Here is a 24,583-nt window from a genome sequence, read left to right as displayed (position 1 = left end):
AACGCTTTTTCCCCCTTCCCCATAGTGGGATCGTCACTCTGCCATCACTACCCAATTCCAAAATGAGGACAGATACCCGGCGCATGCGCAGCACAAGCGTGTGACGTCGGGCGGGACGGTCCCCGCCGCCATAAGCTTCTTTGCCCACAGTGCGACGTCAGTGCTGCTCGCCTATGCCCTTACCCTACGTCATCCAGATGCGACTTCCTAGTCGCACTGGATACGTTCACCAATCAGGTACTCCCGCGAGGCGGGAAATACGGCGCCAGCCCCGCACTGATTGGCTGCTCATCACCACTCCTGCTTATTTAAACAGCAGATCCGGGACACCTTGCCAACGAGGCGCCAGGTGTTACCCGGACATATCTGCTGGTAAGTGAAATATGCTTAAGCTCCTTCTAGACAAATGTATATATCATTGGTACAATGTATGTTCACCTTGCCCCTACCCAAAGACACACGCCTAGTCTCGTCTCCTCTCTCTCATACACCCCATAACGATTTTATTTTCTGTGCATCATTGCACACACATTACTCCTCACTCTATACCCAGTTGAACATTAACACTATGTCCCTTCCTCCCCCTCCCCTTTACTTCCCCGTTTTTTTCACATCCCTCTTTCTGATGGGCCCTCCCCTTTTTATTCTCTCATCCAAACTCTTTTACCTCCCCCTTTCCGCGCTCCCCCCTGTAGTTCACATATTTAAGTCTACCTCCCCACTCCACTTCCCCATAGCAACAATATTATATTATATAATGGGTAATGTGTCACTTGCTCGCTATTATTACTAGTAACTGCACATACATTTATCACGGTTTTCAAAAATGTCTAAGTATGTTTACACATTGTCCGAGAACATACACCAATTATGCCTCTTGTCCCCAGTCGCGTACTCCTTTTACCACTGCCTGATGAAGCGAGTTGTGCCTGCGAAACGCGTTGCAACTGCCCCCCGGAGTGTACCAATAAATTGATTTTGTTTTGAATACACAGCTTGTTGTGTCTGCTTGCAGGGGGTAAGGCCTCGTTCACATCAGGGCCGTTTCTGTGCGCTTTTCACAGCGCACTGCCCTGTGCGTTCAGCAAGGTATTGATTTTTCCATGTAACTAAATGTAGCTGGTTCACATCTATGCGCTGCGCTGAGCAGCGTTACAGAAACGTAGTGTTGCAGGCATTTCTGTGCGTTGAGCTGGAAAGCGCACAGCAATGCAAGTGAATGGGTCCGCTTTTTTAGCGCATAGAAGCGCGTACAAGCGCATAGAAGCGCATGCGTTTTTTACCCCTAATTGGAGAAAAAAATACATTTACATACAAAAACAAAGTTTTATTGACAACTGCTGCTGCTACAGTAAGCAAAACGTGCTTTAAAGAAGCGCAGCGCAACGCACAGAAACGCGGACGAAAGCGCGCACAAGCGCATGCGTTTTTTACCCTGCGCTTTAACACGTTTTTCAGCGCAGCAGATGTGAACGAGGCCTAAGTCCACCACTGCCTCCTAAGCATTTTTAAACCTTTTAAGTACGGTTTTTACTCTTCTTGGCACTTCTGTTCCCGTTTACTCTAAACAGTATATGGCCTGCAGAGCTAAGGTTATGCCTGAGCAGGTGATAACTATTTCATAATGGATTTTCAATTCTAGAATGTTAATTGTGATTAGCAAGTACTACTTAAAGGGAACCTTAACTGAGAGGGATATGGGTGTTTCCTTTTAAACAATACCAGTTTCTTGTCAGTTATGCTGACTCTTTTTGTTGCAGTAGAGGCTGAATCACACACCGGAAAGAAGCATGCAGCTAATCCAGTCTGACTTCAGTCAGAGCACCTGATCTGCAAAGCTTGTTGAGGGGCTGTGGCTAAAAATATTAAGGTTAGTATTAAAATCAGCAGGAGAGTCAGGCAACTGGTATTATTTTAAAAAGAAAAAGCTGTATCCTTCTCAGTTTAGGTTCCCTTTAGGTCTCAGTCCCAAAAGCACTCACCTGTTTAAATTGTGAAATGACTCTTCACAAAATAGTCATAATGAAGATTTAGGCATCTTTATTTTATTACATACTCAAAGGGTCTGGTGTTAACACGACCCAAAATAAAACAGTCTTTCATTCCATGACAGAATGGAAACCTAGAGAGCATCAACTGGAAGAAGAGTTTTTAAATAAAATGTAATTCTCATTCAGTAAAACCGCAGTATAGTTCATTGAACAGCGGTGACGGGTTGTAGGTTGTTGTGCACAGGGTTTCATGGCCAGTTAACGTGCCCACTTGTTTGGTAAAACACAAGTAGCGTTAACTGGGTTGTTATCCATTGACAGGATTAAGAAAGGCATGTCCGTATAGCACCATGCTTCAACTGAAAGTCCTAGAGGTCACTCCACCGGCTCCTCTTTACTGCCTCCCAGAACATAAGAGAAGGATAAGAGCACAGGAAGCATAAGAACAATTCAGGAGTCCATCAGTTCTTAATGTTACTATAAGTATTTTCGAGCCACATGTCTCAATATTCCACCTTGCTTGTAGAATGCGACTTCTGCTTCTTTATCAAATGCAACAGTGACGTTGAATATTTTTCCATTGCTTGTCTGTAATAAGGAAAAAAAGTTTTTGTTGTAAGGAAGTTGTCAGTAGTAAGAAATGTCTTTAAGTAACAACATTGGGGACCATTAATGACTGACTAACAGCATCCAGGCCTTGGCTTCAAGATTTGGTTGTGAATTTTACAGAACAAAGAAACATTAACCAATTAAAAAAAATGGTAAGAAAGGAAGACACATACAAAAGTTTAGATACAAGTAATGGTACTCCTTTACAATTCACCAGTATGGTCATTTTTGATAAGTGTTAATGGAACATTTACCTTGACTTCCAGAGTGTCCCCAGGTGCCAAGCTGGCAGGAATAGCTATAGAATACTGCTCTTTTCCAGAAAGACCAAGAGATTCAGCAGTGTTTCCAGGTAAGAACTGAAGAGGAGCAATGCCAATTCCGACCAATTGATCTTTATGGGTCTTCTCATAACTTTCAGCTATTACAGCCTGTACACCCTATTGATAGATAAATATTAGCAAAAATGCAGAAAAAAAAAGTCCCTAGGAAAGCTTTTGCAAACATATGCTATGGATGATTTCCTACGCACACACGCGCCCACACACCCCTTTTGCTTGGACATCTCAAGCGGTTTTAAGAAGATTGCCAACAAGCAGACACTAATACATTCGTTAACTACTTTAGTACCAAGCTAATTGAAATCTACTCCCCGTTTTGGTGGTCACCTGCCTGGCAGGGCGTAGATTTAAATTTGCTGCTGCTGCACACATCCGCCATTTCCGTCGCTCCTGACGCCAAATCCCGACATCTCTCGCCACAGCTCACTTGCTCTGCCTGTCTCTATGAAGCCCTGTCAGCAGGTCAGGAGCCGTTTCATTGGCTCCTGGCCCTGTTTTTCAATGTAAGCCTCTCCCATTGGCTTACATTGAAAGACAGGGTCAGGAGCCAATGAAATCGGGTCTTGACCGGCTCACGGGAACTCTGCCGTCATAGAGATGGCAGAGTGGGTGGCCCAGGTTCCCGACGTGCAGCGGTGATGGCGGTTGCGGTGGGTAAGTGCGGTGATTCGTCGTTATACTCCGGAATTCCACCGTTTCTGTATCAGGGGTCTCTGGTCCTTAAGGGGGCAGAGACCGCTGGTACTTAAGTGCTTAAACCTTATGATGCAAACACTTTTTTCTGCCTCTGGACAATTAATTTCTACCTCTAAACTTACATGGGGAAAAATAAGTGTCAGATGCAGATAATACCATTTTTACAAAGTAGATGGAAATGAAAAAGAAACCACATATTCTGCAGCTCTATCCAGAAAGATAAGAGGGAATTGTGCCATAGCAAAACAATGTTATTTAAGTATGTGGACCATGGGTGAGACGAGATCAAGTGTAGGAATGCTTACTCCAGGATTACTGCATGGATACTATGACTAAATCTAAGATGCATATTTCAGTGGACAAGAATATTTAGAACTATTCACTTTATTGTATATGCAAACATGAAACTTCTAATGAGCAAGAAATCCATGATTGTGTGAGTTGTCAGTGTGATGCCTGTAGGGGCAATCCCTGTCTACTGCACCTGTCAAAATATATGTGACCAACTGACTGCAACAGAATTCCTGGATAATTGCTCACAGCAGTACCACGGGCTAAAATGGTCAAGAGTAGGCAATTAAACCACCAGTATATTCTTGGGATGTGAGAGGAAAGCAAACCCCATGGACGAAACTAGCCCAATAGATCTTACTCAAGCACTAAACAAGGAACTGACACTGTTGCTATAAATTATTCTGAATCTTCAATAAATGGATGTAAATATGGCAGGATTTAATTCATTTCCAGTATTTATATAAGTAACATCTTACACATCACATTGATTGAACTATTCGCATTGCTCACTGATCATCGCAGGAGCTTATCAACTAAAGATCCTATTACACTCTCGGTTCAGCTTTGGGTGAAGCCAATGCTGAAGCATGCTTTAGGGATGTGGAAGGAAAAGTATAACCACAAAGGAAAACAGAAACACAACTGGATAGTTGTAATCAATGTACCATTTTCCTCCACTTAATCGCCATCAGATTTATGCAGACCCCCTGTTTCTGCTAGTTTTTGTTGCTTAATGCAGTATGAGGGCTATTGGTTTCTCTGATGTTGCTCCCAGAACTGCTCACTGAAAAAGTACCATTGGATAAGCTATCCAGTATCACTCCGTTATTAATTGGTGCATTGTTGTCAACAGATCAATCACGGATTCTATCAAAGAAAATTAATTTGACAGAAAACTCAGCCCATGTATGGTCCATTTGCACTTCCCTCTAATTGATTACATCTAAACCCTGTTGTGCCTGCACTGCTTCCGCTGTACCTCAGGCTGCTTACACAGACATACTTCAGGGCTCAAACACTTCATCCCTTATTTAATATTAATATTAAGACAATCTGTTGATAAAATGTGTGATGGTCCATTAAAATATTTAGAACATTAAAAAAAAAATGTACCAGTAAAAATGGTCCCTTGGCTGCCCAATCTCTCGAGTTCCCTGATCCATACTTTTTACCAGCTAGAATAATAAGTGGAATATCTGCTTTTTGGTAAAGTTCTGCTGCATCAAATACATCCATCTGTAACAAGAAAAAAAATACACAATCACCAATTATTAAGAATACCCTAAAACAGGTATGTGTGCACATAAAAGCCAGACATTAAACCAAGGAAAAGCCTTGCCAATTTAATGCATACAGATCATCCCCATCTTAGATCAAAACGATCCAATAACTTAGCTTCCCCCTGAGTCCATCTTCAAACCTTTGGAGCCAGAGCCTTCTGTCATGCTGCCCCTACACTTTGGAACTCCCTGCCACACCCATTCAGGAAATCTCCATCCCTGGAAGCATTTACAGTGCACCTGGAGAGTATTCACAGCTCATCACTTTTTCCATATTTTGCCATTTTACAGCCTTACTCCAAAATGGATTAAATTCATTTTTTTTAACTCAGAATACCCCATGTCGTGAAAAAAGTTTTTGCAAATTTATTACAACTAAAAAAAAAATAAAAAAAAAAATGAGAAAGCACATGTACACAAGTATTCACAGCCTCTGCCATGATGCTCAAAATTGAGCTCAGGTGCAACCTGTTTCCCCTGATCATCATTGAGACGTTTCTGCAGCTTAATTGGAGTCCACCTGTGGTAAATTAAGTTGATTGGACATTTGAAAAAGCACACACCTGTCTATATAAAGTCCCACCGTTCATGTCAGACAGCAATCTGACCGAATCCCTTCATACACTGTATACAGATTTTCAACTAATTCCAGCATGAAATTGCAGATTTCCAACCAAGCATTGCCAGCCAGGCCATGCAGAGTAGGTAGCGACAATTCTCACCTGTCCGCCGCCATTTCCTCCTGTGTCTCCTCTCCCAGGGAGCTGTGTCCCCCGTGACAAAAAGATGGAGGCCAAACATCAGGAGCCTCGTGGCCCATACCCTACATGACCACTAGAGGCCTCTAGCGTTTGTGATGCGACACAGGTGCCCTGGGAGTGAAGAGACAGGGAGAAGCCCAAGTGCTGGAGAGAAGACACTGGAGGAAGCACCGGCAGACAGGCGAGTGTAAGCTTTGCTGCCTACATCGCTCGTTGCGAAATTGAACGCCACAAGTGACACTCCTGACCTGCTGCTCGATGAGGTTTTATACCGCTTTTCCACATGGATGGCAGCTGCAAGCAACATTTGGCAACAATTACATGTAGCCAAATAGAAGCGTTTGTTAACACCCAACACATGTTTGACATGTGGCAGAGATACCAGGTGGCGAAATGTCGCATGTGAGCACGTCAACAGTTATGTTCACATGCAACTTCACGGCGGGTCTGCCTTTCCACCGCTAGCAAGCGCCCAGCTGGTGAACGGGTGCAGCTGAAAGGTACTGAATTCACCACCATCAGCTGCTTGTGGAAGAGAGGCTTTATCAAAGGAAAAAAAAAAAGTGTAATACTATCAGATTTCTTGCTTAAAGAGACTCTGTAACAAATTTTTCAGTCTTATTTCTTCTATCCTATAAGTTCCTATGCCTGTTCTAATGTGCTCTGGCTTACTGCAGCTTTTCCTAATTGCACTGTCTCTGTAATAAATCTTATCTACTTTCCTCTGTCGTGTCTGTCGGGCTAAAGCTTGAGTGTGTGGAATGTGCAGGGCTGCTTGTGATTGGTTAGAAGCGATACACACCCTCTGCAGGCCCCCTGCACACTCTGTATGACTCACACACTTTGTTTATGTGAGCCTATTACAAGCTGGTTAGTTTGTTTGTAAACACTGCCTAAAACTGTTAATTACAAGCCAGGATTGCAGCAGGGAGTGGCAGAAACAGCACAGAGGGGCACAGGAGAAAATAAAGAATAGAATGGTATGCTTTTTAGTGTAAGAATATTAGAGTACAGACTCTTTAACCTCCCTGGCGGTAAGCCCGAGCTGAGCTTGGGCTATGCCGCACAGGGAGATATCTCAGCCCCTGGTGGGGCGATTTTCACAATGTAAAGTGATGCGCGAGCAGCTTGATCGCCGCCGCTCTGCGGCGATTGCCCGCACGCAGCGGCAGAAGAGGGCCCCCCCCTCGCCAGAGCCCTGCGCTACCCGGACCAATGAGTTCCGGGCAGCACTATGGGCTGGATCGAGTGCGCCTGACGTCAGGACGTCGGCTGACGTCCATGACATCATGCCGATCGTCGCCATGGCGACAGGAGAAGCCAAACAGGGGAACGAGTTATATACGTGTTCCCCTGTTTGCTATTGTTGCCGGCGGTGATCGGACTAGAGGGCCACATGCGCCCTCTAGTGGTGTTTCATGTAGCTACCACTCTGGTAGCTTTACATGAAACAAATAAAAAAAAAAATTAAAAAGTTTTTTTTCACAATTTGTAAAAAAAAAATTAACCGCCAGGGAGGTTAAGAGAAAAAAACAAAAACAAAACTTGATTTTTCCGTACAACCGTTCACCTTTGTCGAATTGCCATGAAATTGTATCTTTTTATTCTACAGTCAATAGTCCTTGTATATGTGTATGAGACTTTAGAAAGATTGGGGTTAAGTTGGTGAGGAGAGAGGAGTATCATTACAAACATGTGGGTAATCACAAGCATAGCACCCCCTGTAACAGAATGAACTTCTCATGGTAGGCACATACTAACTGGAATAAGGACAGGTTAATCAAGTCTAGCAATCACTATTCCAGTACTGCAGTACTCACCATCTGTCCTGATGGGAAATGGATGGTTTTTGGCCCCAATTTTCCAACAAGCTTATTTAGAAGTTTCATATTTGCAAATGTGCCCCTAGTCATTACTGCATCATTGCCTCTTCGTGCTCCATAGGAATTAAAATCTCGGGGTGCCAGGCTGGAAAGAAAACAAGAAGTCAGCTACAACAAAATACACATTTTGTAAATAGTAAGAAACAAAAAGTACAATAGAATAACTGTACTGGAACAACATAACTTACTTTCTTTGTGTCAGGTATTTTGCTGCTGGGCTTGTACGAGGGATGCTTCCTGCTGGCGAAATATGGTCAGTGGTCACAGAATCTCCTAAATAAAGCAACACATGGGCTTTCTCAACTGCCTGAAGTGGTGCTGGGAATTTGTCCTACAAATGTAAATCAAACAAAACAATTTTTATAGTAGTAAACAAAATGGTCTTTTAAACTCATTACAGGTTCAAAAAATTCCTTTGCTTTTTTTCTAAGAAAGAAGCCATAGCTGACCTGTTATAGGATCTCCCTAGAGGTGGGGTTGTCCATCAGGCACAATCATACATAAAGCAAAATCCATGGTATCAATTCTTATCTATCTGTCCTCATTTTACGTGAGTGGAGAGAAAAATACTAAGCAACCATGTGTTTTTGCCGCAATGCATAATATGATTGTCACATACTGAATGTGGGGATGTACACATCCTATATAACAGGGCTTTCCAACCCTGTCCTCAAGTACCACCAGCAGTGCATGTTTTGCAGAAAACCACACACATTCAGCTGCAGGAATACTCAAATGTGACCCCAGTCTCAAGCAGACTATGACAAATTCATGTACCTTCTGGTCCCAAAATTATAACAAACCTAAGGTCTAGAGAATGCTTTACATCTTCATTAAAGTGCATGTAGCTTTCAGATAAGACATTCTAGTAAGCATATGATCGTTCAGAAATGATGAGCATTATGGGTTATGGTAAATTTAGATATATTGTACTCACTAATTTATGGAAAAAAGGCGGACTTCTGATATAGGTGGATCTATGATCCCAAGGAAATAAAGTGCTTTCGGGTGCTTCTAGAAGGTTCCACCTTGTATTCTGCTTCTGAAAGATCCACAAAAAGAAGTTTAATATTAGCCAGCCTACAGAGCACAATTCAGTGTAGTGCAGCTTGGGTAACAATAAATGGCAGGAAGCTTGGCTTTAGTCTGCCATATATGCCAGGTGCATACCTCTATCTTCACTTTCAGCTCCTTGTACATGGACGGAATGACAAGATTCTCCTCCACTTGTAAAACCTCCTCACGGCTGGGCCAAATGTCATGCAGGAAGATCTTCTCCCCCTGAACATTCTCCCCTACAAGTAACAAAAACCATAACCTTTCTAGTATGTGTGTATGCTTAATCTTCGCTATTCTTAAAGGAGTCTGTGGAAGTCTGTATGCACATTTGATTTTTAAAGCAATGCTGAAGTGAGGAAACCCATCTCATAGTTGATACTAGATTTAGTAGAGGAAGAACTCAGAATAGCATAAGGCCTACCCATTCCTCTGTCCGGGCCAATCGGTACAGCAATGTCCTCCGGTGTAGCCATTCAGTTGAAGAGCTCTTCGGAAACTACTCCCATCCTTGGGTGGGTCCGAGGACGAGCACATACGCGGACTGGACTCGTGCATGCAAAGTAGGGATGCGCTCGTCGTTGGAACTACTCAGGAACACAAGTAGTTCCGAAAAGCTCTTCGATCCATAGTTAAACCAGAGGACCACTCTGGAATATGCCATCCATAGCCTTCCCCCTACTAATGTTAATATCAAATCTAAAGTGAGTCACTTCAGGTTCTCTTTAAGATCCAAGAGTGCGCCTAAACCCTTCTACATGCATTTACATTGGAAAGAGTAAACAAAAAAAAAAAACCTGAAACAATATACTTGCTACACACACATAACTTCAGTTTCTATTAAAATATAATTCCTATAGGCTTACCCAAAGCTTCGGTTTGCAGGTCTATATTTACAGTGCCAGCCAAAGCATAGGCAACAACCAGGGGCGGAGAAGCAAGGTAATTGGCACGGATACAGCTACATCTGCTGCCTTCAAAGTTCTTGCTTCCTGAGAAAATGCCACATGCCACCAGTTCACCCTAAAGAGCAAAAACTAAAGCTTAGCCTGTGGGATTCACTTAGTTCAGATAGATATTTAATGCCTATAAAAACCTGTGAGCATACTTCTTTAATGGCAGCAACGATTTCCTCTGGTATAGGATTGGAGTTGCCCACACATCTTGAACATCCATATCCACTAATATCAAACCTAGATCAAAGGCAATAAAAAAAAAAATGTAAAAATAATTATACAAGTGGGCATACAATAAGGCAGTGCATACTCCCTATTGGTCTGCTGTGCCCAACAATAAATCACATGCCATCACCACTCAGCCTTTTTTTTCCATTCATAATGAAAATGTGCTCATTTCTGCATAAAAGGTAATTCTGATATAGAATGGTCAACAACAGTTTAAAGGATCTGTACCCTTTCTTTAATGCTTACTTGACCTGGTTATTTAGTTCCAGGTCCATTATAGTGTGGGTTGAGGGAGAGAAGGAGGACTTTATTTTATAAATATAAATATTTTTAATAAAGCAAGTCCAGCAAATCCCATTCTGAGGAGTGGCAATAAAAAAAAAAAAACTTGGTGGGGTCCTGAAGTGTCCCCCCCACTTTAAATAAATGTTTTCACATATTTCAGTTTGAGATTTAACTTTTGAATTGGAAGTCTACCAAATGGGGACAAAGAACGGAATTAAAAGCCCAAGAAAAATTCTTCAGCTTCTGGATCCTAATGAGGGGCACTTTTTAAAAAAAAAAAAAAATGTATTTTCAGGTACACTAAGTGAAATAAAAGTCAATATATGATGCTTTATAACCATATCCGCTTTGTTTATTGAAGTAATCAGCAAGAAAACAGTTTTCTGTACTTACTGTATATAATCAAATATAAGTCGAGCTCGAGTATAAGTCAACCACAATATTTGACCCTCTTTAAGTTGGAATTTTTTAATTACTCAAGTGTAGGTCTATCAAGGCTGTGTGGTGCCCGTGTCCCCACTGGATGTGTGGCCCCTGCGTCCCCCCCCCGACTGTGTGGCCACCATCTCTTCAGAGAAAAGGGGGCGCTTCTGTCTCTCCCCTTCCTGGCAGGGAAAATCTGTCAGCATGCAAAAAAATCCCCTCCCTTTCCTTTCCTCCATAATGCAAATGGGGACCGCTTCTCTATTTTCCCCTTGTGCAATCTAATGCAGAGTGACACAGGAGCGGAAGTCATCACTTACAGGTCCACCGCCAAGCGCAGCATCCGGCCGTCTCCCTCCATTCGTGCCGCTCTGTGTGCATTAGTATAGCTTAGGCTTGCGATGTCACGTGACCATGTGTCACACGACATTGTGAGCCGAAGCTATGGTAATGTACGCAGAGCAGCACAAGTGGAGGGAGAAGGCTGGATGCTGTGCTCGGCAGTAGACCCTTAAGGGACGATTCACCACAATGGAGTCTTTGGAGAACACACAGATTACTCACCCTAACTGGTTGAAGAACTGCAGCACACCACTGGCGTTAAGGTAATGAGTGACAGTTCCACTTCCAGGAGACAAGCTTGTATTAATGTAGGGCTTCACCTTAAGCCCAGCTTCCACAGCTTTCTTGGCTAAGAGGCCTGGGGAAAATAAAACGGCTTGTGATTGTTCTGAACGTTTATTACTTCCTTATTTACACCAATAGTCATCATCCTTGCATGTGAAATACAATCAGAAGGAAAAAACATAACATATGGTTGATCATGCTTTTAAGTATAAAAACTGCTTTGTTACACATATGCCAGACAGAAAAGAAAGGCTGCACATAATGCAGCTTTAGTATTCCCTTAATTTCTGTAATTCAAGTTTTTGTCTGTTATAAATCAAGAATAAGAGCATATAGTTTAAGTATTTAAAGGGAATCCAAAGTGAGACAAAAGGAATACAGAGGCTGCCATCTTCACTCCTTTATAAACAATGCCAGTTGCCTGGCTTTCATGCGGAGCTTTAGTTGTTTTTGAGCCACACACCCACAACAAGCATGCAGCCAGTGAAGACAAACCAGAGTCAGAGGATCTGATCTGCATGCTCATTCTGGGACAGTGACCGACCATCAGCACAGAAGTCAGGCAAAACTCTGGGGGAGGGGCAGTATTTTGTTTTTAGATGGAAAGGCAAGGGGTTAGAATCTAGATTTTGGATTTTTATTGCGGTCTTGTGTCCACATCTGTGATAGAATTTTCTCTCTTCCTGATTAGAAGAAGAGAGGATGATCTCTTCCTTATTGGGAAGCATTTTATTTTTACATGGTAAGGCAAGAGGTTGGAACCACTTTGGATTTTTATTGTGGTCATGTGACCACATCGGACATAGAATTTCCCCCCCTTCCTGATTAGAGAAAAAGTCTTCCTGACAGAGGAAGCAACTAAAACTTGTTTTGTAGAATAAGGAAGAATTGACAACCAGTTACAATAACCAACAAGTTTTTGTTGATGTCCCTAGGACCACCAGTTTAAATATTATAAATCCATGTTGGTCCCTGGGACAGAATGTGAGACAAAAGCTCCACAACTGTAGACAACAGAACATGGAAACAAACATGAATGCAAAGGTTTCAAACCTCTACCCTCTTAATGAAAAGTGAAATACAAATGTGCTGAAGTGTTAAGAAGCGACAATAACTATTGGGTAGGTAACTGTAGTATTACTTGTTTTTGGTCAGAGATATGGCTGTTACCTGCAGTTAACATTACAGAAGGATTACAATTGTTGGTACAGCTAAGCACAGCAGCAATAAGGACACAACCATGTGACAGCATGTATTCAGAACTTCCATACATCACTGGGACCACTACATTCTGTTTTTCAGTTGGAACCTGGAATCCTCTCAAGCCAGTCTGTAGATACATAAAGAATACTTCAGTTTGTAAAGAAGTGTGTCAGATTGTTCCATACACCAATTTACTGCCACTCAAAGATTGTTTTATGGTAAAATTAAACCTTTTAAAAAAAGGTGCACATCCTCTTACACTACATTGTAATCTAAAATGCTATTTACATAATGAATATTAAAATGGTATTGAATTGAACTTTCTTCCTGCAAGTCTATCCAGTACATAGTCTGACATAGTACATACATATTCAAAGCAAGCTTAAAGGCCAACTGTAGTAAGAAAAATATGGAGGCTGCCATTTTTATTTCCTTTTAAACAATACCAGTTGCCTGGCAGCCCTGCTGGTCTATTTGGTTGCAGCAATGTCTGAATAACCCAGAAACAAGCATGCAGCTAATCTTGTCAAATCTGACAAAGTCAGAAACGCCTGATATGCTGCATGCTTGTTCAGGGGCTACGGCTAAAAGTATTATACACAGGATCAACAGGACTGCCAGGCAACTGGCATTGCTTAAAGAGGAACTCCAGTGAAAATAATGTAATAAAAAAAGTGCTTAATTTTTACAATAATTATGTATTAATGATTTAGTCAGTGTTTGCCCATTGTAAAATGTTTTAAATACCTGATTTACATTCTGACATTACATGGTGACATTTTTACTGTTGGCAGGTGATGTAGCTGCTGCTTGCTGTTTTAGCAGTTGGAAACAGCTGTAAACAGCTATTTCCCACAATGCACCAAAGTTCATAGACAGGAAACTGCCAGGTGTACCACGGTCCTCAGAGTTTCTTGTGGGAGGGGTTTCAACACAATGTCATTTTTTGACAAGTTGTGAAAATATCACATAGGAGGAAACTCAGGTGAGAAAGTGAATTGCATATGGGCCACAGTGTACCTGCGAATGAATATTACATACTTACCTCACCTTCAGTTCCTCTGAGAAGCTCACCATTTTTTTCTAACAACAACAACAACTCCTTCCAGTTCTGACTAGCTCTAGTCATACTTACCTTTCCGGAAGCTCACAACCTAAAGGTGGCCGGCCACATACCATACAATTAAACCGAATTTTACACCAATTCAATAACTACGATTTGTGGTCACGAAAACTCGAAAGCCTTTTTTCCATTGGTTCCAGAAATCTGATCGAATTTCCTGTTTTTATTCAATAAAAGAAGATCAGGAGTGTTGGATTTTTCTGATCAATTTTTATCAAAATTGTATGGTGTTACTTTATGTACTGACCCAAATATTTTTTCTGAGTTCTCAATGTATTTCATAATTTGTGAAAAATGTAACGTGTGTGTGGTCAAATTTTTGAAATGTTACAAGCAGAAAAATTGATTGCAATCCTTGAATTGAAAAGATATTTAAAAAAACTTGTATGGTGTGTGGCCACCTTTAGGGTCCTTTTCCACTATATCAGTTGCAGTCAATTATAACTGAAAGAACAACTGATGTGCATGGCAATGTCCATGTTTCGCTATGGTACCGGTGGGTAATATTACTGCTTAACGGAGGGTTGAACTGGAAGTTGTTACAGGGTGAAAGCCATTTTTTTAAATGGAGGATGGAGAATTCCATGGATCCCAGTGGACAAACAGGACGCGGGAGAGGAGGAAGAAACTGATCAGTAGACTAAGGGATGCAAGTACGATGCTTGTAGGTTTATTTTGACTTACCGTTAAAGCAGCCATACACTGGTCGATTGCCACCAGATCGACCAGCAGATAGATCCCTCTGATTGAATCTGATCAAAGAGGGATCTATTGGCTGCCTACACTGCAAACAGAAATCTATTCACAATCTGTGGAGCTGCCACCGCCCCCTGCATGCATGAACCGGCTGGCGTGAGTCTCCCGGACTCCGTTGTCTCTTCTCCGCTCTGGGCTCCAGCTTCCCTTTACTTCCCGTCGGGAAAAGTTTAAACAGTAGAGAGCGCTCTACTGTTTAAACTTCCCCCGACAGGAAGTAAATTAACCTAGCCCGTGCCTAGGGCGGAGAAGGGACCGCGGGGACACGAGCCGACGGAACAGGTAATGTATTGGCGCTAGCGTCGGACATTCGAACGCCGTTATCGACGCACTCCCGACCCGCCGGTGATTGAGCTAAATTTTCTGCACGGACAGTTCGACGGGATCGATTGATTTTGGTCGGAAATCGGTCGATCGGTCAGCGTTTGCACATCGATTTCACAGCAGATTCGATCACAGTGATTGAATCTGCTATCGGCGGGAAATCGAGCAAGTGTACGTGCACCTTTAGATTTTGTTTCAAAAGTGTTTATTGAAGTAATAGCAAAGAATAGTGGCCAGATGCCAGTAAAACCCATGCAGAGGCTTACACAGTGTGGTAAAGCAATGTTTGGATAACCATAGAAGCAGTTGAAAAACTACATAACTCAATAACCAGAAAAACTAAAAGAAGAGACAGTCTCAGCTGTGCCTTAGCATTTAAAAGACGGGGTACGAAGGACATCAAAATACGCTAATATGAGTGCACTGTATGAGAAAGGCCGCTGTTCTCCAGCCATGTGACCCGAGGTGACCATATGTCATGAAAACTCTTCATATTATCTGTAATTTTAGCAGTAATGTGGGTTGCTAACATAGTTTCAGAGAGCAGTGTAAAGACATTGTCTACCAAAAGGTAGGGGGTATTCCAATTGCGTGCAAGAACTCGTTTGGCAGAAAGGGCAATGTGCTATAAAAGTCTGTGGGCAGAATATCGCATTTTATGGGGTTTATCACCCAGCAGGAAAACACTGGGGTTAAAAGGGGAATAAGTGGGATAGTATCTGCTGTACCCTGTTCCAGATGGTTCGTCAGAGGAAGATTGCTTTAGGACAGCTTCACCAGGTATGCCATAACGGTCCATCAACCCTGCATCCACTAAAACACCTGGGTGATTTAGATTTAAAGGGGTCAAGTCTGTGGAGTTTGGCAGGGGTTATAGTATACCTGATGAAGTAGTTTAATAGAGGTCTCCAGAATATAAGAATACATGCTATTTTTGGATAGCGTTTGACAACAATATGACTATCTCTTATCAGAGTTCTCCCCAAGTCCTCTTCCCAAATGATAAGAAAGGGGGGGGCTTCAAGTATTCAATAGGGTCATTAAATAAAGAATATAGGTGAGGAATGAGTCCCCTATCCAGTGGGTTATTTCATCATATCAACTCAAATGCCATATGAGCCAGCAAGCCATATAGAACTTTAAAGGAACTCACATAATGGAATATCTCCCACACCAGGGGATAAGAATTGGCAATTAAATATTGGAGTAAGAGCCGGGACAAGGTCTTCCAGCACGCAAGGCTGAGACACCAAAGTGCTCCCCTCCATCCCTCCCACCCGTCATAATACACTGATTGCTATTAGACTAAGGCGCCCCAGGGCTCCTAACACCTTAATCTCTGGTTATCTGGCTTGCAGTCACTGCCATGTATCCCCATTTTTTTTTATTTCTCTCTGCTTCAAACACAATAGGGGAAAGATAGATAAGCGAGTTGTGCGCCCCCCTCCTACCCGGCACCCTGAGACTCTCTTGCCCCTGCCTTGGCCCGGCCCTGATTGGAGTATCATACATTTAGAAGCTCTAACAAAATGTACCTACTGAGGTGAGTTTTTGAAGGGACCACCACTGGAAAGTTGACCATGAATGACCCAGAGAGAAGTCTGGGTTTCCTTCAAATGCAGTCATAGCTCAGGTTAAAGTTAATCATGTACATGGTACCTACTTATGTTATGGCTATTCTGGATCACTGAGATTTTATAAAGTGGACTAGCATAGTGTTCCAAGCAAAGGAGCAATGTACTGCTCTGTTGCTGGCTTAATGTTAGCAGAGGAGTTTGAATGCAGAGGAGTTAGCATGAATTCGTGTATCAACCCATCACTAGCAATGCTACGTAAACAAACAGAAAATAATTCCAGTGATTCACCACTGGGGATCATGTTCCTAACCAATGTGACCAAGGCCATGAAGTAAAAATAAGCTTTTAATACCAGAATATTGACTTCACGCACCTTTTCACACATGCATGCTTCGAAATCCTTTTTCATGTCAAACACGGATATCCTGTCTTGGGGTCTCTTGGGGCCACTCACATGCGGTATAATGGTGTTCAAGTTAATTTCTATAACCTTAAAAAAAAAAATGTAATAAAGTTATTAAAAGACAAATCTCAAATAATTTTTTGCAACATTTTTGCTATATTAAAGAATAAAAATAAAACAATTGTTTTCTTCAAAACCAGTAACTGCATAGACAGTTACCACACGTCTCCCTCATTAGAAGTCTTTGCTATAAAATTCAGTCCCAATTTGCTCCATGTGCATTCATTAATAAGTACATGGCATGTGACTAGAGCAAAGCACTAATCTGTAGTGCAAGCATAGAAATGTGAAGATTGTCAGATAGTAATTCTGGAACATCGTAATCATGCTACATTCCCTGGACTGACATTTAAGGCAAACCTGAAGCGAGGAAACTTGCTAAGGGTAGCTACATACCTACATAGAGGGAAGGCTCAGGATAGCATACAGCCTTCCCATCCATCCCATTGTTCCAGTGTCGTCCCCACTGAAGTTATACGACCAGCTGTGTCTTTGGAACTCCTTGGGGACACGAGTACTTCCGAAGGCTTCCCAAGTGCGTCCAACAATTGGTACACCTGGACTCGTGCCTGCGCAGTTGAGATGTGCTCATCTTCAGAAGTACTCGCGAACTTGTGTACTTGCGAAGGCTACCCGAGGAGTGCCGAAGAGGTATTCGACACAGAACTTCAACAGAAGACAGTACTGCACCAATGAGATGAACCAAGGACAGGAAAGTCCCTATGGTATCCAGATCCTTCCCTCTACATAGGCAAGTTTCTAACCTGAGTGAGTTTCCTCATTTCAGGTTCCCTTTAATATTCAATCACATTAGAAACAACGATGATACTTCAACATGCAGCTTTAAGTTCCATCTACCTTGGAATACTCTGGTTCTCCCATACACGTCTCATCTCTTAGAAGCTTCACAGCTCTAAGGTAGGCTTCGAATATTCTTAACCTGTCTTCATCAACACCTGTCAATGCACAATGCAGTAAATCGAGATAAATTACATGTAAAGAAAAAGAGCAACGACAAGAATTTAAAGCACCATGATTGAAGTACTCATAAGGAATTTTGCCAAGTATGCATTTATAAGTCTAACACAATCTAAACAATGTGTCCATCTAATACTTGAATACAAGTATCATGCAATTAGAATTTACATTTTTTTGAATTTCAAAGCTTTTGAGCACCAACAATTAGGGCCCCACATTAAACCAGCATCTATTAAAGCAATGTACCAAACAGAACGCTTACCAGAGAAAATGTAAGATTAAAATATTATTGAAAACATATCTAGATGTAAATGAAAAACCTCAGGCTCAATAGGTCACCCTTTAGTGTTAGTCTTGCCCAAGAACTCTTTGGCCCGGTTCACACTTGCGGTTCTCTGCCAAACGGACCGGATGACCTGACCGGATCCGGACCGGAACCGTATGGTTCTGATCCGGATCCGGTCAGTTTGCATCAGGTGTTCATCAGGATGCGATCCGGATCCGTTTGGCAAAAGATAGTAGAAGTAAAATAAAAATGTTGGGGTCTGGGAGGTCAGCAGAAGGTGGACCTGTGGAATCAGGCCCTCTGCTGTTTAGCACTCACCTCCACCTCCGACATACTGCCAACATCTCCAGCACGTTTAAAGTCACTGCTGCTCCACTCCAAAATGCTTGCCCATGTGTCCCCATCCAAAATCGCCGCTACAATACGCATAGGAAGTGGGGTAGAACATCCGGATTTATAGCCAGCGTGTTGTGCGCTCTCCGGTTCTCATTGGTTTGTATTGGCCGGATGGTGCAGTCCGGCTCCGCTCCGGATACGTCTGCCGGAGGAGCCGGACCAAAAAATAGCGCATGTTGGGTCTTACGCCGGAGTCCGGTCCGGACGAAACGGACGCATGTGAACGGACGCATAGACTTTCATTGCTATGCCGTGCGTCCGTTCCGCATGCGGTCCGGCTCCGGCACGGCGATTCCAGACGGCGACCGCTAATGTGAACCGGGCCTTTGCTGAACAGGTACTGACCCTAGATGGTAAGTTCTACTCTGTAAACGACAATAACTAAAATACCTTATCCAAGCACTAAAAGATAATACAATAGCACTCAAAACGCAACATTAATTTCTCATACAATTTTGTCTTGTAATGAAACAGGCAGCTTCTCAGCATGTACCAAGCACTGGTGACTACTGTTTGCTTGGAATCTCTGCTGCCGAACTGTCTGAAAAGCACTGCTAAGAAGCATTAAGCTAGCACAGCTTGAAGTTGTCTAGCTGCCTACCACATTGTCAGAAAGCCAAGCAGCACCAAGCCTTTGTAGCCCAGGAGCTGTTCGACAAGGCTATCTCAACTATTTGGAACCAGGGTTCCAAATGGACAATATCTTGCCAGTCACCAAAAATACGCCCACTATATTTTCCACATTCTGGTAGTAGAAAATCTTAAAATACTTCCAGACAACATGAGTTTCCATAATTATTCTTGATAGCAGAACATATGACAAGCAGACTCAGCAGACTTACCAGTTTGCCGTAGATGGGTAAGGGTAACTTGGTCCACTGGAAAGAAAGCCACTGGAGCCCCATATTCTGGGCACATGTTGGCTATTGTGGTTCGGTCAGCTACTGAAAGGAGAGAGACGCCTTCTCCGAAGAACTCCACAAATTTCCCAGAAACTTCAGCTTGCCGCAAGTGCTTAATGGAAAGAAATGAAGACAAGAGTTACCCAAAGCACACATGCTCTGCTAATGCAACTTTTGCATAGTTACTTATTTTGTGTGTTTAAAATTACTTGAATCTGAAAAACAAGTTACCAAGGACTAGTTCAATAACACAATGTGTACTGAAGATACTGTAATGTGGGGGGATGCCATAAACGCACAAAGTTAAAGCCTTGTCTCCTGTACACATACCGTATTTCATACAATAGGTGTTTAAATTACATTAAATTGTACAAAAAGAACAAAAAACAAAAAAAACAAACAGATATTCATGCTGTTAATAATAGCTGTGGAAATAGCACAAGGTGTAGTGAGAATGCTGGCTGTAATGTTAGAGGCAATGACACAAAGCACTTACACTGCTTTACAGTGTGTACAAATATTAAAGGGAACCCTCGGTGCCCTCGGAGCCGCTCTGGAATCCTCCGGTCCCCCGCTGTCACTTAGTTTCATTTTTAAAGACTTACCAGTCGGCCGGCCGCCATGCGTATTATTGGACGCATTCCCTACTGCAATTAGCGCTGTTGCGGACCGTTGCCACATATCTACGTGTGCGGAATGCGGCAACGCATATTTTTGTATGCGTTGTGGTCCGCAACAGCGCTAATTGCAGTAGGGAATGCGTCCAATAATACGCATGGCGGCCGGCCGACTGGTGAGTCTTCAAAAACGAAACTAAGTGACAGCAAGGGACCGGAGGATTCCAGAGCGGCTCCGAGGGCACAGGACTGCTGCAGGGGGCTGGTAATAGCCCCAGGTAAGTGAAACTCTTTACCCCCCATTCAGTTAAGGTTCCCTTTAAGTTGGAATATTACAGACCGACAAGAAAGATACAGTATTTTATCAAATTAATCCTAGGGAAACTGGAGCAAACCTGATACAAAAGTATAGCAGATGCCCAGATCATCTGATTGCTCAATCTAAGCAATTGTGCTAATTTTGGACCAGTTTTGCTCCACTTTTCCTTGGGTTTTGGTAAGTCTGCCACCCTCAGTTTCGGAAAGATGCCACCAGAATCCCAGAAGCAAAGCTTACAGATATATGCACCGCTGCTTTCTTTATATGTACTGCATTGGGTGAATAGGTAACAGAGTTCCCATTTTAAACAATAGCAGCTGCACTTTTTTCCTATATGTGAAAATCATTGCGTGCAAGAGTGTCAGTGACTGGACTAGGTAGCACGTTTAACATCAGAGCACCGGATCTGCATGCTTGCTCAGGGTCAATGGCTAAGAGTATTACAGGCAGAGGATCAGCAGGACAGCCAGGCAACTGATATTGCTTAAAAGGAAATCAATATGGCAGCCTCCATATAACACTCACCTCAGGTCCACTTTAAGCCTTCCTGGGAAAGATGAAATCTGTTTCTACAATGCCCAACAGCCCATTCCACATTCCTAAAGCCATCACCATATCCGTCATATGACTGAACCAGATGACATACATTTAAGGTCTGTATTGTAGTGTTGAGTACGTGACGTTTTTGGGGAACAGAAGAAAGTGCAATAGGGGCGAACAATGCCATTCCAGCGCCGGAGACTTGGGCGCAGCAGTGAGTAACTTCAGCGCCGTCAGAAGAGGGAGCTGAAGTTGCTTATAAAACACTATAATTCGGCCTCCAGCAATTGCTGGAAGCTGAATTATTTCATTCCCCACCATCCATGGCAGCCTGGAGGGGGAATAGTATTCAAAATCAATGGGAATTTGTGCAGGAGCAGGATAAGCCATACAGGCTGTATCCTGCGCCGATTCTTCCCGTACACCAATAGGGGTGGGCGAGTTTATGAGCTGCCCAAGGAAAGAAAAATCCTAAACATCTACAAGTGATTCAGGGCTGCGGAGTCGGTACAAAAATCTTCTGACTCCAACTCTTCAGTTTATGAAACCGACTCCAGGTACCCAAAATTGCTCCAACTCCAAAGCCCTGGAGTGAACTCTATTTTATACAGATCTATATAAAAATAGTGATGAAATTATGCAAATTCAAACATTTACACAATATTCAGCATCCTAAAGCACAGGCTATCAACATGTCAAACAAATTGCCCAGGGGATGCAAATGAGGCCAGGTTATGCATGTACTTGTCACAGGAAATCTTACAAAGTATTTTACACAATCAAGAGTATACTGCTGAAAAATGTTTATGTGTCAAAGAGTACTTTATTACTGTGTACATATACAGTGCTGATATTTCTGCAGTGCTTCAGAATATGCATTCAGATCACTGACTGGCTCTCAGAGGAGCTCACAATCAAATTAATGCTATATTTATACTCTAAAATCTGTATCATAGTCTGAGGCCATTATATTCAATAAGTAAACCTGAGAGGTAAAAAAAAAAAAAAAAATAAAAAAAATAAAAAAAAAAAAAAAAAACCCCTTACATCCTCCAGCCCCCTTCAGGCTAATCAGTCCCTTGCCATCTTCCCAGGCCGCCTGGATCCTCCGCTAGGTGGCCCATTAATTCCACCAGTCAGGCTCAATCAGTGCAGGTGCAGTCTGGCCGTGCACGCTCTCCAGGCTGGGAAAGACAGGGCATGCGTGCGCAGTACACCCTGATTTGCAGAGGTAACGGACCACCTAGCAGAAGATTCAGGTGGCAGAGGAGGATGGCGAGAGACTGATTAGCCTGAAGAAGGCTGAAGGAAGCCACAGGTGTGCATATTTTTTTTCTTTTTTAACATCTCAGGTTTACTTTAATCACCAAAGCTCTTATTAGTTTTTTTTTCTTTTTGGGGGGAGGAGGAGGGGGGGGGGGGGGGGAGGGAGAGGAGAGAGAACATACAAACTTCCTGCTGTGTCCCTGCTGAGCATCAAACCTGGGAATCAAGTGCCACAATGAGAGAGTGCTATCCGCAAAACACTGCCATACCATCAGTGCTTTAGATAATGTTACACACTCCATAAGGTACTTGAAAAATGCTAACTTTAAGCATTACTTTAGGAGTGATGAGACTGCTATTCTCAAGCATTACAAACAATGGAATACACTGCACATAATAAAGTTATCTTACCTTAGTGATGCTTAGAACAACATCTATAGAAGTAGCAAGTGGACTGATAGTGCCAGTTAGCTCACATCCAATAACTTCAGGTAGTGATAATGTAATAGGTATTCCCAGCATAGCGGCTTCTGATTCTATTCCTCCCACTCCTGAATGAGACGGAAAGTTGATCAATTTAGTAAAATAATGTTATAACAAAAATAGTGGTAAATAGGGATTGAATGGATTTTTATGTACAAAAATTATACATACATAGAGATATGAACATGAAAAAATCTGAAGCTATGTACGTAGGAATAAATGTTGCCCTAAACAATCTTTCCTGAGTGTTTAGAGTAGCACTTGATCAGTGTACAGAAGAGATGTTTTGTGTCCTGCCAAGTAGTCTATTCTCTTCTATGCAAAAAGAGGGGGCTACAAAACGAATTGAAATAGTGTATGACTGAGGGTTTTAAAATTCAAAGGACTGCAGGAAAGGAGGCTGCCGATTACCTGCAATCATCAGGAGATGAGACATCAAGCCAGATCCAAATCACTTTTTTTCTCCAAGTTTTCTCTTTGGTGATATTTACACATCAATAAAAATGTCTTAAAGAGACTCTGAAGCGAGAATAAATCTCGCTTCAGAGCTCATAGTTAGCAGGGGCATGTGTGCCCCTGCTAAACCGCCGCTATCCCGCGGCTAAACAGAGGTCCCTTCACCCCCAAACCCACCCCCGCAAAACTTGGTCGTCAATTTTCTCTTCCTGGAGGCAGGGCTAACGGCTGCAGCCCTGCCTCTCAGCAAGTCTATCAGACGCGCATCGCCGCCTCTCCCCCGCCCCTCTCAGTGAAGGAAGACAGAGGGGCGGGGGAGAGGCGGAGGTACGCGTCTGATAGACGCGCATGAGGCAGGGCTGCGGCGGTTAGCCCTGCCCCAATGCGGAAGCGCTCCCCGGCTGTACGGAGGGGATTTGGGGGTGAAGGGACCCCCGTTAAGCCGCAGGATAGCGGCGTTTTAGCAGGGGCACACATGCCCCTGCTATCTATGAGGTCTGAAGCGAGATTTATTCTCGCTTCAGACTCTCTTTAAGCCACCAGCGAGCAAGAAACTACTCAGAACAATTAATTCTGAAAGTACTTGTTCACTTACCTTTGGTATTTTTTTCAGAGGGCTGAAAAGTTATTTTTAAACAGAAGCTGAAAACGATCTCTTAGGAGAAAACTTAGGAGAGAAATAGAATTCGATCAGGCCCATTATGTCTTAGGGGACAAGGGCTGGAGGAATGTTCCACTGACTCCTTTTCCACCACTGGCAACAGACATGGAGCATGTGGCAGGGGGGCATTATGACTGCTGCAGGGGCACTAGTGGCAGTGGAGCAGCAAGACGGGACATAACAGTGGAGGGGATTACAAACTTTTTTTGCTTCATTGGACAGGCTTTTATACAGAAGACTAAGCCATACTGCCCACAGGTTAGCAGTGAACAGGCAGCATTCATCAAGGATAATTCCAGGGGACAGAGAGATGGATAACTGTACAGTGGTGCATTTACCTAGACCTCAGATTTAAAATTACAAGCAGTGTAGGGATTCTGATGTTAACAATAAACACAAGACAAACCTTAACTATGTCTAGCTAACCTAAACTATACCTTAACTAACTGTACTACCTGCGCAGAGCGCGATGGGGGAGTGTGCACAGCCGGGCATACACAGGGCAGCCGAACTGATGGGACTGGAGCCCATTACCAGGGAAGATTGTAAATCAACTGAGCCGCCTGGAAGGACAGTGAAGCAGCCCACAGAGTACATGGGGCTGGAGGATGCCGCAGGTAATTATACATGTTGCTATGTACAAAGTCTCAGGTCTCCTTTAAAGGGAACCTAAACTGAGAAGGATATGGATTTCTCCTTTTAAAATAATACCAGTTGCCTGACTCTCTTGCTGATCCTGTGTTTCTAATACTTTTAGCCACAGCTCTTGAACAAGCATGGAGATCAGGTGCTCTGACTGAAGT

The 24,583-nt window shown here is 42.9% G+C and overlaps 1 protein-coding gene across 1 annotated transcript in view; it reads right to left on the bottom strand.

The window, feature by feature from the left end:
• Positions 1-2,023: 2,023 nt before the first annotated feature.
• Positions 2,024-24,583, bottom strand: part of IREB2 (iron responsive element binding protein 2) — a 46,213-nt gene continuing 23,653 nt past the window's right edge. Inside the window, exons 9-23 of the mRNA XM_068275809.1 lie at positions 22,592-22,731; positions 19,379-19,550; positions 17,735-17,832; positions 16,787-16,903; positions 12,601-12,760; positions 11,368-11,503; positions 10,020-10,104; positions 9,778-9,934; positions 9,026-9,150; positions 8,793-8,897; positions 8,044-8,186; positions 7,793-7,940; positions 5,045-5,167; positions 2,855-3,040; positions 2,024-2,579 (exon numbers count right to left, since the gene is read on the bottom strand). Coding sequence (XP_068131910.1) covers positions 2,469-2,579; positions 2,855-3,040; positions 5,045-5,167; positions 7,793-7,940; positions 8,044-8,186; positions 8,793-8,897; positions 9,026-9,150; positions 9,778-9,934; positions 10,020-10,104; positions 11,368-11,503; positions 12,601-12,760; positions 16,787-16,903; positions 17,735-17,832; positions 19,379-19,550; positions 22,592-22,731 — 2,006 coding nt within the window. The 3' untranslated portion in view covers positions 2,024-2,468. The remainder of the gene's footprint in view (positions 2,580-2,854; positions 3,041-5,044; positions 5,168-7,792; positions 7,941-8,043; positions 8,187-8,792; positions 8,898-9,025; positions 9,151-9,777; positions 9,935-10,019; positions 10,105-11,367; positions 11,504-12,600; positions 12,761-16,786; positions 16,904-17,734; positions 17,833-19,378; positions 19,551-22,591; positions 22,732-24,583) is intronic.

This window comes from Hyperolius riggenbachi, chromosome 3 (assembly GCF_040937935.1).
Source record: "Hyperolius riggenbachi isolate aHypRig1 chromosome 3, aHypRig1.pri, whole genome shotgun sequence".
In the NCBI taxonomy this organism is placed as follows: domain Eukaryota; kingdom Metazoa; phylum Chordata; class Amphibia; order Anura; family Hyperoliidae; genus Hyperolius; species Hyperolius riggenbachi.
The sequence above is the reverse complement of the archived record's forward strand: the minus strand, read 5'-3'. Positions and strand labels throughout refer to the sequence as shown.